The sequence below is a fragment of the Sorex fumeus genome, unplaced genomic scaffold (assembly GCF_029834395.1).
Source record: "Sorex fumeus unplaced genomic scaffold, SorFum_2.1 ptg000072l, whole genome shotgun sequence".
NCBI lineage: Eukaryota > Metazoa > Chordata > Mammalia > Eulipotyphla > Soricidae > Sorex > Sorex fumeus.
Window position 1 is genome coordinate 8,129,213 of NW_026606129.1, and position 17,047 is coordinate 8,146,259.

The 17,047-nt window shown below is 58.1% G+C and overlaps 1 protein-coding gene across 2 annotated transcripts in view; it reads right to left on the reverse strand.

The window, feature by feature from the left end:
- SRGAP3 (SLIT-ROBO Rho GTPase activating protein 3) overlaps positions 1-15,184 on the reverse strand; it is a 128,573-nt gene extending 113,389 nt beyond the window's left edge. For both annotated transcript variants that reach the window (XM_056128987.1, XM_056128986.1), the window contains exon 1: positions 15,037-15,184. In XM_056128987.1, the coding sequence (XP_055984962.1) occupies positions 15,037-15,103 (67 nt within the window). In that variant the 5' untranslated portion in view covers positions 15,104-15,184. The remainder of the gene's footprint in view (positions 1-15,036) is intronic.
- Between the last annotated feature and the right edge of the window lie 1,863 nt (positions 15,185-17,047).

The window sequence follows — 17,047 nt, forward strand, 5'->3', positions numbered from 1 at the left end:
GGTCTGCCATGACGCGGCCCGATTTCAGCCCTGGTGGTCTAGACTCTTCTCTCTGGTCTGGTGAAGCCGGGGGCCTTGGAGAGACCCCACAGGGGGGACCCGTGCCGGGCAGAGGCTCGGCAACTCTGGGCAGCAGAGTCTGGGTCAAGCGTGAAGGCCTGGACAGGCCCAGCCCAGCCCGTGGGTGCTAAGGAATCCACCGTGCAGAGAGTCCCACCCGCCTTCCGCACCGGGCATCAGCCGGGCACGGTGTGGGTGTGCATGTCCCAGCCAGTGGCCACTCACAACAGCTTCCCTCAGGACCGTCTCAGGTTGCCGCCAGGACTAGGTCAGGGTCTGGGGTGTGTCTGTCTAACCCCACACCACTTTTGTCTTATCCTGTTCCCACTTCCACGTTCAAAGGAGAAATTCTGCTCAGGGCTCCCTCGGTGTCCAAAAGGTCTAACTCCCATGAGCTTCAGAGGCTTTCTCTTTCCTTTCCTTTTTTTTTTTTTTTTCCGGGTCACAATCCGGCGTTGCACAGGGTTTACTCCTGGCTTATGCACTCAGGAATTACTCCTGGTGGTGCTCGGGGGACCACATGGGATGCTGGGAATCGAACCTGGGTCAGCCGGCCGCATGCAAGGCAACCACCCTCCCCGCCCTCCCCACTGTGCTATGGCTCTAGCTCCGGGCTTCCTCTTAAAGGCTATTAAGATTCACTCTGTTTCTTTTTAGCCTTGAAAGTCTCAGCTTCATTTGTGAAAGTGGATCACTTCCATCACTCCCACTCATAGGTAAATCAAATGCTCCCAAGTCTACTTTCTGGTCCTTGTTCGAAACCCAGAGGGCGAACCTTCGAGAAGGGCCCCGCTCTGTCAAGCCTTCCAGGATGTTGTTGTTGGCATTGCTTGGGGCCCATACCCAGTGGTGCTCAGGCCTGATGCTCAGGCTCTGCACTCAGGAGTCACTCCTGGTGGTGCTCGGGGTGACCAGATGGGACGCCAGGGATCGAAACCATTCTGGCCCCTTTCTGGGGTTTTCAGGGTTGAAAATCCACAACGGAGTCAGTCTCTCGACCCATTCCGTTCAGACATCCTGTCTGCTGGTTCTCTTAGCCACCCAATGTTGCGTTTCTCTTCATAGAAACCAGGATTTATTGGGCTCCTTCTCCTGCGTCTGGTCTGGCCTGAGTGCTTTCCAGACCTGCCCTTGGGCGGCGTGAAGCTTTGCCATTTTCCTGGAGGCAGAAACTCAGCCTCTGAGAGGCCAAACCATGTGTCCAGAAAGAATATGGAGCAGGACTGGCCCCCGGAACTCAGGTGTGGCTGCGATGGGCGTGTGGTCCTGGCCAGGGCCTGGAATCCGACAGCCACCTGGTCCCAGCAGGCCCTGGAACTCGGCCTCGGCCTAAGGGGCCACACACAATCCATACCTGAGGGGACAAATGTGCCCCCCTCCACCCCGGCTCCTGGGCCAGCAGACCAGTGCTGGGGGTCCCGGGGACCCTCCTTCCTTGTGGCCTCCTCCCCAGGCCTCCCCCGCCCATTCAGATGGCAACTGCCTGGGGTTTAGAGGAAGCCGCCCCAAGCTGCGGCTCCCAGAATCCTTCCAATTTTGCCAAGCAACTGGAGGTTTTCCCACTTCCAGGGGAAATGAGGGATGTGGTCGTGGGCCGGCCAAGAGGGCCTCTGAGGAATGCAGAGAAGGGTCATTCTCGGGTCTGACAGGCCAGCGCTGAAACGGGGGACGGGCGCGCTCCTGGTCCTCGGGAGCCTCTGGACCGCGCCTGCTCACAGCACCGCTTCCCTCATCTGCCTTGGAGCAGCCTCTCTGCTGGACAGTAATGAGGGTGGACGGGTGGGGGGCAGGGGCAGTAATGAGGTGGAGGTGTGGGGGGTGGGGGCGGGGCACGGTCCTCTCAGAAACCCATGCAATTAAATGATCCTTAATGAACCGCTTCACCGGCTCCTTGAAATATCATTTCTGCGGTGCAGTTGGACGCTTTTCCTGAATTCCTTCAGAACGCAGCAGAAGGCAGGGGTTCCTGGCAGCGCGTTCTGATGTTTTCATCAGGCCGAGCCTTGCCGTGCCCACGTTTCTCTAGCCTAGATCGCTATTCCAGAGCCCGCGCCCCGAGTCGCCTTGCTCGGGATGGGAACCAGAGGGGGGATAAAGCGAGGCCCTTGCGCTCGCAGGGGGACAGACCCATAAACAACCCAGGGCAGTCGCCCATGTCCAGGGGAGGAGAGCAACAAAAATAGAAATAATACGTTTCTTCAGCGCCCCGCGGTCCTCCGTCTCGGCCACCGCCTCTGCTGGCCAAACAGCAGCCCGGGAGGCAGATGGAGTCTTCGTGTCCAGCCAGGGCTGCAGAGACACCCGGGAAGGCACAGCCAAGGTGGACCAGAGACGGACAGGCAATTGTCCATCTCTATACCCGAGACCCTGGCCACAGTGCCTCCGCGGCTCCTGGTTTAAACCCAACATGGCCAACATTGGGTCTCGATAACCCCAGCTGACACCGTCTCTCAGAAACCTGAACAGGCAAGAGTGAGGCTGTCCCCAGCCGCTGGGGGACCGAGGTCCTGTGAGCCATCCATCCGATCCCGGAAATCAACGGGTCCCAGAAGCCAAACATGACTTTAGTCACTGACGGCGTCTTTATCTCCTTTCCTAATTCAGAGAGATCTAAAAATCCCTTTCCCCACTCTTTTTGGTTTTTTTTTTAGGTCACACCCGATAGTGCTCAGGGATCACTCACTTCTGGCTCTGCGCTCAGGAATCACTCCTGGTGGTGCTCAGACACCATCTGGACGCTGGGGATCGAACCCAGGTCGGCCACATGCAAATGCCCTCCCCGATGCGCTATGGCTCCGGTCCAGAGACTGAGAATCCTTTACAGCAGAAAAACTGGTCAATAAATTCCTTGCTGATTGGTGGCTGATTCTGTGAAGGCGAACTAGGAAAACATTTCTTGGTCATTGCTACAGGTGTCAGCCAAACTGAGGGAAAAAAAAAGGGAATAGGTGCTTTCCCACTATTTGCCTTCTGGATCACCCACCCCACTCCCCATCTCCATCCCAGTCGTGGTCCCCAAGAGCAGGAAGTCTAACCAACCTGGGAGAACAGGCTCTTCTAGTCATCCCAGATATAGAAAGACACACATTTTACAAAGGGAAAAAAAAAGTTGTTGTGACACACACAGCCACAGAGTTTGCCACTCGCTTCCTCTATCGGATTATGAAATATGCTTTTGTGCTTGTATCGTGTTTGGGTTCTGTTTGTTTTTGTTGGTTCTAAGACCACACCAAGGGGTGCTGAGGGCTTACTCCTGGCTCAGTACTCAGGGATTACTGCTGGTGGGGCTCTTGGGACCCTATGGGGTGCCAGGGATTGAACCCAGGTTGGCCACGTGCAAGGCCAGAGCCTTCACCTCGGAGCTATCTCTCCAGCCCAGCCTGGGTTTGGTTTGGGGGACCACACCTGGCAGTGCTCAGGAATCACTCCTGGAAGGTGCTCAGGGGATCATCAATGTGGTGCCAGGGATCAAACCCGGGTTGGGCACAGCCAAGGCAAGCACCGCATGCCCATATCACCCCCTGGACCTCCTACTCTGCGGCCTTCACGAAAAGATGCACAACCTCATTGGTGAGTTTTCTACGGCCCCAGCTTGGAAAGGTCAAGTTCACGAGATGTGGGGCCCTTGTGAAAGCCGGGTCAGAGGCTGTCCCCTGAGAGACAGAGATCTGGGGGCGGCCGGGACCCCGAATATGTGCAGGGCGAGGCTGATGTAGGCAGGTTGTCCCAGGCCCACCCTGGGTCAGCCTGGAAGAGCCAGTGCAGTAGGAGAGGCGGTCTTTGCCCACCCTGCTTCCTAGAATGTTCCCTCCTCAGCTCCCCGTGGGAGACACAAGACTCCATCACTGGTGCCGTGCTGCAACCACCAACTTGCCACGCAGCCCCCCTCACTGGGGCCCGCAGCACCAGGCCATGCTCAGACGCCCTTGCCGTTCCAGCTGATATTCCCACCGCTCACGGAACGCTCCTGGCATCAAGAAGTTTGTGCTGGCGGCTCTCTCCACCCTTGGAGAAGCCCGCGTTCTCTCTGAGCGCGTTACTCTGTCTCTCTTACTCTCCATCCCCCAAATTATCCGCTTATCCCTTTCTCTTCGTCTCCAAAAAACCTCCAAATAAAATCTGTTACTTAAAAAAAAAAAAGTTCGTGCTGGAAATCCTGACGTGCGTTTGTTTTTAAACATCTCATTTATTTAGTTTGCTTTTTGGGTCACATCTGGCAATGCTCAAGGGTTGCTCCTTGTTCTGCGCTCAGAAATGACTCCTGGCGGTGTTTGGGGGGACCCTATGGGATGTCAGGGATTGAACCCAGGTCAGCCGCATGCAAGGAAAACGCCCTCCCCACTGTACTATCGCTCCAGCCCCCATTGACATAAATTTTTTCCAACCAATCCACACAGAGAAAAGCAGATCCCCAATTTTCAGACTCTGAAATGAGAAAGATGGATTTCCCACATGTTGCTGTGTGGCCAGTAAGCCAGCCTGGTGGGTGGGGGTCCCTCCTAGGCGTGGCCCCCGCATCCCGCTGCTTTCACTGTCAGTCTTCTCTCTCGTCTCTGCGGGTGACTGGTTTCGGCCTACATAGAACTCAAGCCCTCCTCAGTTTTCCCCATTACCGTATTTACCATCTCGAGTTCAGTCGGTATGAGAGTCCTTTTCTGGAACTGCTTTAATCTGTCATATCCGGAGCTGTGTGCGTCTCTGAGAAGGACCAATCTTCTTGACTCCTAAATATTTGGGCGGCTTCTGACCCTTCTCTACACGGCTCGGGAAATAATGGTCATGAACTTGACTAAAGCCACCCAGCTCTACAGATCAACATCAGAAATCCTAAGCATCCACGTTTCACTACATGATCTTCATTTCAGTCCAAAAATTGGCTCATAACCTCTTTTGTTTGTTTGTTTGGGTCACACCAGCAGTGCTCAGGACTTAGTTCTAGCTACGTGCTCAGTCATCCCTCCTGGCAGTGCTCAGGGGACCATATGGGGTGCCAGGGATCAAACTGGGTTGGCTTCATGCAAGGCCAGTGCCTTACTCGCTGGACTATCTCTCTAGCCCTCATAATCTCTTATAAAAGCTTCACGTGGGGCTGGAGCAATAGCATGGCGGGTAGGGTGTTTGCCTTGCATGTGGCCAACCCAGGTTCGATTCCCAGCATCCCATGTGCTCCCTGGAGCACCGCCAGGAGTGATTCCTGAGTGCAAAGCCAGGAGTAACCCCTGAGCATTGCCGGGTGTAACCCAAAAAGCAAAAATAAATAAATAAATAAAATAAAAGCTTTACGTCAGGGCCACACTTACCCTGCTTATCTTTAAAAACACTCAGCATAAAATTGACAAATATTCAGTGACAAATATTGGGGCAGAGACATAGCACAGTGGGTAGGGCGCTGGCCTTGCACGCAAGCAGCTGAGCCCAATTCAATCCCCAGCACCCATGTGGTTCCCTGTGCCTTCCAGGAGTGATCACTGAGCTCAGAGCCAGGAGTCAGCCCTGAGCACCACTGCATGTGGACCAACACAAAAATAAATTGTGACAAGAATACGCTAAACTGTAGTTTCCGACCACTTAGATCTGCTGGGACTGGAGAGATAGCACCGCGGGGAGGACACAGGCCATGTCCAAAGTCCCTCTCCTAGGGGACGCAAGGGGGCATGGTCCCCCTCCATCCTGGTGCTGAAGGGCGGAGGGTGCTGGCAGGAGCCTGGGGGGTTCGGAACAAAGAAGGGGCCGTGGCAGGAAGCCAGCCCCGAAGACCAGTGGGCTCCGGACTGGCAGAGCAGATAAGCCACAGCAGGTGACAGCCGGCACCACCTGAGGCCTCTGGGCCTTCGGACACAGCCCGGGAAGGGGCAGGAGAAAAACCCCAGGCTGGCAGGCTTCTTCCTGTCGCCCCAGAATAGAGATGTGACAAGGGGGTCAAGTTACAGAGAAATAAAGAGGCTGTTTCTCAGCCCCGGATGAGTGGCCGGGCGGTGCCCACGCCACGCAGAGCCCCACACTGTCCCATTGCTGCTCCCACGCGGGTACAGCTGTCTCCGGGCCACTCCTGAAGCCAGGGAGGGGCTGAGCACTCTGCCACGGGGAATGTCAAACCTCACGTTTTCTTTTCTGCTTTTGGGAGTAGGGACGGTGATCACACCCAGTGATGCTCAGGGCTGACTCCTCGCTCTGTGCTCAGGGAGCACTCCTGGTGGGACTCAGGGGACCAAGTGTGATGCCGGGAATCAAAAAACAGCCAGCAACGTGCAAGGCAGGTACCCTCCCTGTTGGCCTGTCTCTCTGGCTCCCCCCACTTGCTAAGTGACCTCAGGGCCCCGCCTTGCCAGCACTCGCCCAAATGGAGAATATTCACTTTATTCTTCACCTCCCCACACCAACCTCGGAGAAAAGAGCAAAAGGCAAAAGGAGGAAGAACCTGGATAACCCACAAGTCATATGAGCTGAGATTTCCCAAAAATACAGACTCAGGAGCGCCGCGTGTGGACATCCCAGCTTTGACCCCTGCCCCCGCCCCCCCGTACGTCAGGAGTCAGCCCTGAGTACCGGCCCCAAAGTCACGCCAAGAACAGTCTTACGAGTCCCCCAAGAGAAAGAACACTGCAAACCCACCGAGTCACAGGAAGACCCAGAAGGTTCTCGAAGAGTCGCACTTGAGACATGTGGACCCCAGAGTTCACGGGCCACAGGCCCAAGAGCCTCAGTCTGTGCTAGAACTTCTCCAACCGCTCGGGGCATGGGGGCTTCCTCCATCCCACCCCCCACTAATGGCACAGCAGGGAACATCTCTACGAACAGAAACTGGCCTGACAAGGAAACAAACAGAATAGAAGTTGCTGAAACCCCACCCTGACTGCCGAGATATTTAATAAATCCTCACAAGCCACGGAGTGGGGGGACACTCTACCAGGGGGGTGAGACCGGGACAGTCGCCCTGGCCCCTTCCTGGCAGTGCCCCAAGAGAACAGAGGGAGCAGGTAGAGGGAGACCGAGGCCGCACACAAACGCCCTGCCCCCGTCATTTCCTCCATCACTTCCTCCGCCGGCTCCTGGCCACCTTCTGGTACCCGAAGCACCTCTCGGGCAGCCTTTCCCAGGAGCACCCCACTGCACCCTGCTCCATACCGATCCCCAACGGGCTGCCAAACCCTGACCTACAGATGTGAAGCAGCCCAGAGGGCTGAGATGTCTGAGAGCCAGAACCTTCTCTGAGGGGTAGCTTTGGCTGCCAGAGAGCCCGACCAAAGCTGCCTCCCATTCCCAGTCAGACCTCCCGCAGGAAGGCTGGAGGTCCAGCCGGAGGAGGTGGTCCGGGCAGACGCCTTGGCTTTCCAGACATGCCCCGGGTGGCAGGGAAGGGCTCACAGAACAGAGAGGTGGCAGCAATTTGAGACCAGAGGTGCGAGAAGGTGCCAGGACACAGCTCCCCGCTACCTCTCCCCCCTTGTTAGGGGAGGGCCCCCGGGTGTCAGGCCCCTGACTGGGCTCAGCCTCACTTCCCCAGGCCCGAAGGCAATGAGCTCCGTCCCAGACCCCCCAGCCCCTCTGGGGCTGTGCACTCTGACGCAGCTAATTTGGGTCCCTCTGAACTTCATTCCACTCCCCAAGTCTAAGACGTGAACAATAACCACGTATGGAATCAGAAAATGACACCAGAGAGCTATGACTGAGGCCCAGAACCCCCCTCCACCCCAGGAAGTCTGCATCCTGAAGAACAGTTCGGAACAGCCGCTGGATGAATGAATGAATGAATGAATGAATGAGTGAATAAGTGATATTCTTGCAAGGGATCGCTCTGACATACAGGGCAAAACACTCAGAAAAGGTGGTACAGACCCAGAACCCAGACGATCCACGTACCCACGCACCTGCCGCACTCTCCACTCAAGCTCTCCCCATGCCGAGGACATCCAGGAAAACCAGGAAGGCAGCTGCCTCCCCCAGTCAAGCCCGTTTTCAGTGGCCAAGAAGTGTGGGAGCTACGGAGCGGCCCCCGAGTTCCCGCGGAAGCCTTGGCTGCCTCCCCGTGAGGGATCTGGAGATGGTCACGGGAGGTTTGGACGGACTGGTGCAGGCGACGCCTTCACAGCAGGAGCAGAAGTCTTGTGGCGCCCCTCCCCCACCCCAACACTCTAGGAGAAGGCCGTGGGGGATGCCGTGAGGGCAGCGGGTGGCAACCCCGGTTAGACTGACGCTGAGCAAACTTGCTGGGCTGCCTGTTCTTTTTTTCTGTTTTGGTTTTTGGGCAACACGTTCAGGGGTTACTCCTGGAATCACTCCTGGTGGTGCTCAGGTGACCATATGGAATGCCAAGGATCAAACCCGGGTCGGCCACCCGCACGCAAGGCAAACGCTCTACCTGCTGTGCTATCGCTCCGACCCCTTGAACTGCCTATTCTAACACTAGCTAGACCATCCCCTTCAGGACTCACTGGCTGCTTCCGGAACCGACTGTGTGCCAAGCTCAGTGAGGACACAAAGGTGACCGCGAGCGAGCAGCTGTGCCTCCAACAGGGTGTTAGGAAGGCCTCGTGGAAGAGGATGTCTTTGAGTAGACATTGCGAGACAGTCAGAAATTGGCTAGACCAAAAAAGAGAGGGCACATTTTGCCGGCAGGGGAGAGCTTCCAAGTGACGCTTGGGAGATCGGGGACCCACCAGTAGTTCTGTGTCACTGGGCCAGTTGTTCAGTGTGAGGCGGAAGATCCCAGGGTGGCCATCCAGGACTGCCTCTGGGACCAAACCCAGGAGATGCCCTTGCTAGGAGGGTACCCTGGCCATGGTACTGTCTCCCGGCCTCAAGCAGGGGGAATGCTTAATTTAGCTTTGGGATCACACTTGGCGGTGCTCAGGGGCTACTCCTGGCTCTTTACTAAGGGATCACTCTGGGAGGTGCTCGAGTTCCCAGTGCTCAAACCCAGGGCAGCTACGTGTAAGGCAAACGCCCAAACACTGTGTTATCTCTCCAGCCCCAAGGGGAGGCATCTTAAGGGGGACAAAGGCACCAACAGGGAATGATCTGGAAGTGGGAATGGGCGGCAAACTTCAGAGGCAAGCGTGTGCTCTGATGTGGTGTTCAGCGCATCTCTCAGAGAGGGATGGTTCAAGGTCATGCGACAGGATACGGGCAGCCACCCAGCACCAGGACCTCTCATCATGGACCCCAGTTCACGCAACAGGTGTTGCAAAGTGAGGGGCTGCTTCTGCTCTGATCTGACGACCCTTGAAAATTCAGCCATATTCTTCATGGATTTGGCAAAGGATTGTGAGATACGCCACCAAAAAGCAGGAGGTGGGAGTGGGGGGGACGGAAGGATGATCTAAACATAAAAGTATAAAGGTGTGTGCTTCAAGCGGCACCCTCTCAAAAAAAAAAAAAAGGAAAAGGGGCCTGGAGAGGGTCTAGTGGCCAGCGCTGCCTTGCAGCCTGAGGCTGAGCTGCTGTGTTGAAACCATCCTGACAGAACCACTGTCTGTGACCGGCACTTCTGCTTCTGACACAAACCGCTGCAAGTGATTTTTGCGCAGGTATATGTGAGTACCTCAACTAAAGAGTTGATCCACAGCTGAAAAGATGCTTAAGCACGGCAGCCCGGAGTGCAATGCCTGGAAGGCAGGTGCATGGAGACCACAGCGACCCGTCAGCAAGACGGCTGGAAAGGTGCTCAAGGACCACAGCAAAGAACGCATCAGTGAGCACCCAGCACAGCACAGTGCTTTTCTGATGTGCACAACTGAAGCACGTGCCGCGACACGCCAGGGGGTGCCCCACTGGTCATCACAGCAGCAGTGGGGGATGGAGAAGACGTCCACAGAAATGGGAGAAAAAAACTGGCAAATAATCTGCCAAGGCACTCACATCCACAATATATCAAGAGTGCCTATAGCTCAGTAAGAAACAGAAACCGGGGGGAGGTTTTAATCAAGAAATGAAAATTAGGAGATACTCGAAATCTCGGTCCCCAATGACAAGGGCCCCTTTGCGGGGTGATGGGTTGACGGGGTGGGGGTCGGGGGGCGCTGGTCGCCTACAGCAGGCAGCGCTTCCGGGAATCACAGGAGAAAATCACATGATGAGGCAACAGCACGGGATGGAGGTGGTGGCACTGGAAGGAACCGAGGTCAGCAAGGAGCAACGCTGAAAATAGGTCGAGAAACGCTTTTGAGGAACGTCTGTCGTGGTCCCCACCGCTCTCCTCGCTGAATCCTAGCGGAGGCACCAAGGAAGGCAGTCCTCCAATCACCGTGCTGGAATGGATTGAGACCAAGGCGGTCCTCCAATCACCGTGCCGGGACGGCTCTGAGACCAAGGTGGTCCTCCAATCACCGTGCCCAAATGACTCCGAGACAACAGGGGTCCTCCAATCACCGTGCTGCAGTAGCTCCGAGACCAAGGCTGTCCTCCAATCACTGTGCTGGGATGGCTCACGACCAAGGCGGTCCTCCAATCACCGAGCCGGGATGGCTCTGAGACCAAGGGAGTCCTCCAATCACCGTGCTGGAATGCATTGAGACCAAGGCAGTCCTCCAATCACCGTGCCGGGATGGCTCCGAGACAACGGGGGTCCTCCAATCACCATGCCGCAGTAGCTCCGCGACCAAGGCTGTCCTCCAATCACTGTGCTGGGATGGCTCACGACCAAGGCGGTCCTCCAATCACCGAGCCGGGATGGCTCTGAGACCAAGGCAGTCCTCCAATCACCGTGCTGGAATGGATTGAGACCAAAGCGGTCCTCCAGTCACTGTGGTTCAATAGCTCCAAGCCCGTGTTCACACAAGAGTTCAGCTGGGAACCTTTTTTTGTGCTTTTCTCTCTCTTTTTTTTCTATTCTTTTATTAAAAATCTGTTGCTGATTTTATCCCCATATTCCAGAAAACCTCTAAAAAAGCAGTGTGTCACATGTGCTGTATCTCTTACCACACCCACCACCCAACTGAGAACAAGTAGATACTCAAAGTTGATTGAATTCATGAATCTCAGTGATCTCCAATATTTTCCACACCTCCCAAATTAATATTAAGAAGAGAGCCTAAAATAAATATGGATGCATAATTTAAAAATAATAAAAAAAAACCTTCTGGTTCCATATCAGTTTCCTATTATGTTGAAGTGGAAATGAGAACTGAATCAAGGCAGAACAGACCATTCTGACAGCAAGATGAGTGAGAGCAGGCTGACCCTGGGAATGACCACAAGCGAGATGACCAAACACTCCCGGGGCTCTTAGGGGAGCCCCGAGGAGAAGGACAGGGGACAAAAAGCTGGCACTGGCCAATGTTTGATTCTGTTTTCCCAAGGGGAAAGAAGTTCTTGCTGGCTGGTTCCAAATTAGAGAATGTCGCATTACTCTCAGGCAAGTTTCTCGAAGAGATTATGAAAGGGACATAAGTGACCACCTCACTGAGGAAGTGAGGGCCCTCAGAAGCCAGACTGGGGTCACCAAGAACAAACCATCTGAAGTCATGTTCTTTTCTTTGATCTCACACAGCTCCCAGCCTAGTGGATTAGAGAAATAAAGCAGACGTAAGAGCGAGGGTATGCCTGTAGGAGCCCTTGGTTCCATTCCTGAGAGCACACGGTCCCCTGGGTGTTCCTGAGAGTGACCCCCCCAAGGCATGCTAGGTATAACCCCTAGCACAGGGTGTGGTCCCAAAACAAGACAAAACCAAACAATCTAAAAATAATAAGAATACCTACAGTGCAAGGAAAGCTAATTGAACCCTTGAGCAATATGAACAGAAGCATTACATACAGTATTAAGGAGGCAATAGAACATGTCTAGCTAATCTGAACCATAATAACTCCTATAGGAAGTTATTGATAATAAGACCTGCTGAAGGTCCACTTGGTAAAAATCTATTTCAAAGCAGAAAGTTCTCCTGAAGATCTCTGGCATCTGTTGAAAACGGGGTAGATCTGGGCAGGAGCTCCATTACTAAATGTAACACATGGTTGAACCCCAGCAGACACTGTCCCTTTGGACAGGACATGGACCCTCAGATCCACCCCAACCACGACCACTCCATCTTACCCGGCCCGTGCCAAGGGGGGAGGCCAGTGGCCACAGATTGTCACTTGGCCACACTTGCCCATTCATTCCGCCTGCCAAGCACCGCTGCCGAGCCCTGGCAGCTCACGCTCTAGGAAGCGGAAGCTCGAAAGGCCAGGGACAGTGACGGTGACGAGCAGCAGAAAGCCATCCTCCGAGAGCCCAGGGCCAGTCTGCACAACTCGCGGCTCCAAACACCCAAAAGGCAGCCGGCACGCCTTGCTCTAACAGAGTCGCCACAGAGATAACAGGGGCGGGCCTTTTGGGGGGCATGCGTCCCCCCTTCCTGGAAATGTGCAGAGAAATTATGTACTTGGGCATTAAACAGTGAAAGCGCCAGGGGCCACTTGGGAGCAGGGTCAGGAATAGCCTGGGTACCGCAGGGTGTGGCCCCCAAACAAAACAGGGACGAAAAGGGAAGTGATTGAGTAGATTCAAAAGGCTGATGAGATAGATAAAAGCCTGGATCTGAGATTGGTTTCAAGAGAAAAATACGTTAAAGGCTGTGTCAAAGCACTCCCCTTTGTTAAGCCCCTAAACTCAGAAAAGAGATCAAAAAGCGAATCTGAAGAACAACTCCACCGAGCACCCAGGATCACCGTGGAAAAAATCAAAAGTTCCCCTCACGAAATTCACCAAGGACAAAATCTGCCCGATTTGGGGGTGAGCAGCCAATCGACCAGCCGCTACCATGGAAGGAACATAAGTGGCATCAGGCACTCTGCGGGGTGATTGGTCAAACGTTCAGAGAACAGCGACAAAGGCGGAGAGTATAACTCTCAGGGCAAACAATGGGGCTTTCTGAGGCGGCCACCCCAGCACCAAACCGTCACCTGCTCCTGAAAGCCTTCCGAGGGGCAGCTGCTGGCAGACAATGCAGGGGGCACTCCCAGGCCCTCCCGCCCCAGCCCTGTGACCTCTCGGCCCGCTCAGCACCAGGCCTGACGCTGCAGCCCCAGCTCAGACAAGCCCTTTCTGTGTCCCCCGGGGCCCCCCAGGAGCCAGGGCTGGGGCTGGGGCGCAGTAAGCCTGCAACATCTCCCTAATTAGGATAATGATGAATCAATCGGATTTTGCAATAAAAGATTCCAGAGGGTTTGGGACCCAGCATCGCCCTGACCTAAATCCACTCTCGAGAAATAAAATTCAGCTCCCAACCGGAGAGCAGAAGCACTGAGAGGGAGCGACAGGACCATTTGGACAATTTTCAGCAGGAAATTCGTTCCTTATTAAAATGCAGGTGGGAGGGGAAAAGGCTCGGCCGGAGCAATAAATGCTTAATTGATCCCCGAGTCGAGTTTGCTGGGCACTGATGGCTGGCCGGGGCTGGCCCTCCCTTCAGAAAGATGCATTTCCCACCCGGAAGATGCTTTTCGAAGCCCCAAACTGTCGGAAACTCACCCCCATCTTTCCATGATCCCCCCCCCTTTTTTTTCTCAGTTAAAAAATTATCACAGCCGAGTCTGTCTTCTGAAACATCAAGATTCTGATTTCTGAAAAAACTGATTTCGGCAAATCCTAAAAACTGGGCTTTTGTGAGGACGCATCGGAGATGAGCGAAGAATCTCTGGCCTCTCCCACATTGTGGCCAGGCTCGCTCCCCTCCGGCCAGCGCCCTGCTAGCAGCTGAGCCCCCAGAGGGGAGGCGGGAGTGAGGCGCCTTCTGCTGGGGCCTGGCCCCGGGTCCCACCCCGAAGGGATCAGCCTGCAGGACTAGAGCAGAACTAAAAGGCAAAAGATGGTTGTGGAGCAGCGGAGTCGCGCACAGAACGCGGCTCTGAGGATGCTCCGCCCAGAGGCTCCCGCGGCGGTACCGGCGCCCGCGCCCGCCCCACACCCCAGTCCAGCAGCGCCGGATGCAGGTGTGACAGCCCCCGCCACCTGCCCCCGTCGCCAACGCGCCCTGCAGCCCTCGGGGAAGCGCCAAGGCCAGCGGCCACGCGGCTGAAGTGTCCCCTTTGGTATCCCAGCATTCCCCGAATCCCAGCCAGGAAAACCATGACCAGGAGGGAACCGGGAGGCGCTGAGGCCCGGGCAGGGAGGGGTGCGGGGAGGGGGGCAACGCTTCCAGGCCTCCTGACCCATCCCTGGCACTGGCGAGGGTGGAGGAGCCAGCCGGCCTGCGCGGGCACCGGGCTGCACGGGGCTGCTCCCTGGGATCCGTTTTTCGGGTTCACCTTGCCAGGGCGGACAGAGGGAGCGGCCTCCAGGGGCCCGGGGCTGAAACAAGGACATCTCCCGGTCCTGGCAGGCTGCCACGGGCACCAGGACAGCCAGGCAGCGCCACACTGCTGCCTGAACGCAGGCTGGCGACGCCGGGAGCCGGTGCACAGCCGTGCTGGGGGGCTGCACGCGTGGGGAGACGATGGGCCCCACACCCGGCCCCCCTTCCTGCAAGGCGTCTGCAGCCGGGTGCATCAGTGCCTCCCCTGAAAGTTTCACCCACGGCCACCCAGGCCAGCCGGGAGAGGCCACAAAGAAGCACAACCCCCCGCCCCCACCCGGCCCTGCTTGCTGGCCTTGGCTATGCCACGTCCAGCCCAGAGAAAAGTGGCAGAGCAGCCGGAGGAGCGAGGGGAGAAAGGCGAGCGGGGAGGGGGCTGGGGCCGTGGAACAGACACACGGAGTCACGGGGCACTCGGTGGGGGCGGGGTGGCCACCATCAGAATGGCCTCGGAGTGACACGCCGGGGCCCACGAGCACGGGCGAGTGACAGTCCTCCCACACCTGCAATGCAGAGACTGCCCCTGACGAGCCGCTGAGGCCAGCCTGGGCTTGCGCGGCCCGGCCGCCCGCCGCACACAATAAGATTATTGATGTAGAACAACATTTCGAGATGGCAGGGAGGAAGGGGTGGAGGCAGGGAGCCGGCGAGGCAGGGAAGGGGAGAGGAGGCCGGGCCCCCCACCCCAGCCCCCGAAGCTCACCTTTTATCTGGGCCTCATATTCCGCAATGATCTCTTTGTCTTTCTTGAACTTAGTTTGAGATGACATCTTCCAACGTGGCCAGAGGCGCTGACAGGCAGCGGGGGCTTATTCCTCCTTTTCTGTGTCCCCGCTGATCACACGGCTCAGGTCGCTTTCACAGGTTTAGGGGCTAATCTCTCACTCTGCTGCAGAGCTCGGAGGGGAAGAAAATCCCCTGGTTCTGGGAGAAAAATTCTCTGGAGTCGTGGAGGGGGGGGAATGTCTGTAGCAGCGTGGTCTGGTCAGCTTCTCTTGCAGAAGAAGAAACACCAAGCGCAGAAGCACCGGAACCTGCCCCAGATAGCCAAGATTTTCCTTCCCCAAAAATAATAACCAGGAGAGCGCGCACACACACATCCACACACACATCCACACGCGCGCACACACACCCCACTCACCCGTGCACTCGTGCACCCATGCACACACGGTCACGCACACGGGCTGGAGGCATGCACACACCCTCACTCACACACACGCACGCACGCACACACACACTCACACACCCGCACACACACACATCCGCGAGGCTGGCGCCTGCCGGTCAGCACGCAGCCCCCAGCTGGCTCCGCGAGGCTGGTCCGGGGAGGTGGTCAGGTTGCCAAAGGGCCGGTCGTGTCGCATCCTCCCTCCCTCCGCTCGCCGCGCCGGGGGCTGAGCTCCGCGCTGGAGCCGGCGGCGGGGCTGGAGCCGGCGGAGCCCAGGCCGGACTGCTCGCCCGCGGGGCTGCCAGCTCCCCCCGCCGCCTCGTCAGCAGGCTCCGCCCCCCGGATTTTATAACAACCGACACTTTGTAGCCTACAGGAGAGCAGAACTCACTGCAAGCGAAAAGGGAAGCGTTCACAAAAGGCCCGGCGGCAGGAAAGGAATCGGCAGGCCGGGCCGGGGCGGCTCCCACGCTAGCCGCAGCCGCGGGGCTTCCCAGCGGGCGCTGCAGACCCTCTTGGCGCGTCTCCGGCCCCGGCTGGGCAGGGCGGCAGCGGCCAGGCCGCGGCAGGGGGCAGGGACGCCGCGGGGTCGCGGGGACGCGCGGCTCTGCGCCTGGCGGGCGGGCGGGGGGCGGGCGGGGAGCGGGCGCCTGCGGAGCAGCCCGGCCCGTGCCCTCGGGGGTCCCCCGGCCCGTGCCCTCGGGGGTCCACCGGCCCGTGCCCTCGGGGGTCCCCCGGCCCACGGCCTCGGGGGTCCCCCGACCCACGCCCTCGGGGGTCCCCAGGCCCATGCCCTCGGCGGGTCCCCCGGCCCGTGCCCTCGGGGGTCCCCCGACCCACGCCCTCGGGGGTCCGCAGGCCCGTGCCCTCGGGGGTCCACCGGCCCACGGCCTCGGGGGTCCCCCGACCCACGCCCTCGGCGGGTTCCCCGGCCCACGCCCTCGGCGGGTTCCCCGGCCCGTGCCCTCGGGGGTCCCCCGGCCCACGGCCTCGGGGGTCCCCCGGCCCACGCCCTCGGCGGGTTCCCCGGCCCGTGCCCTCGGGGGTCCCCAGGCCCGTGCCCTCGGGGGTCCACCGGCCCGTGCCCTCGGGGGTCCCCCGGCCCGTGCCCTCGGGGGTCCCCCGGCCCACGCCCTCGGGGGTCCGCCGGCCCGTGCCCTCGGCGGGTCCCCCGGCCCGTGCCCTCGGGGGTCCCCCCGGCCCGTGCCCTCGGGGGTCCCCCAGCCCACGCCCTCGGCGGGTCCCCCGGCCCACGCCCTCGGCGGGTTCCCCGGCCCGTGCCCTCGGGGGTCCCCAGGCCCGTGCCCTCGGGGGTCCCCAGGCCCATGCCCTCGGCGGGTCCCCCAGCCCGTGTCCCCAGGCCCGTGCCCTCGGGGGTCCCCCGGCCCGCGCCCTCGGCGGGTCCCCTCGGCCCGTGTCCCCCAGCCCGTGTCCTCGGGAGGACGGGGTCGCTTGGGGGCTTTTCCATTCATTCTCCCCTCCCCCCAATTTTCTTGGAAGTTTACTAAGTAGGTCAGGCGTTGTGCTGAGTGGGAGGGCCCGAGGG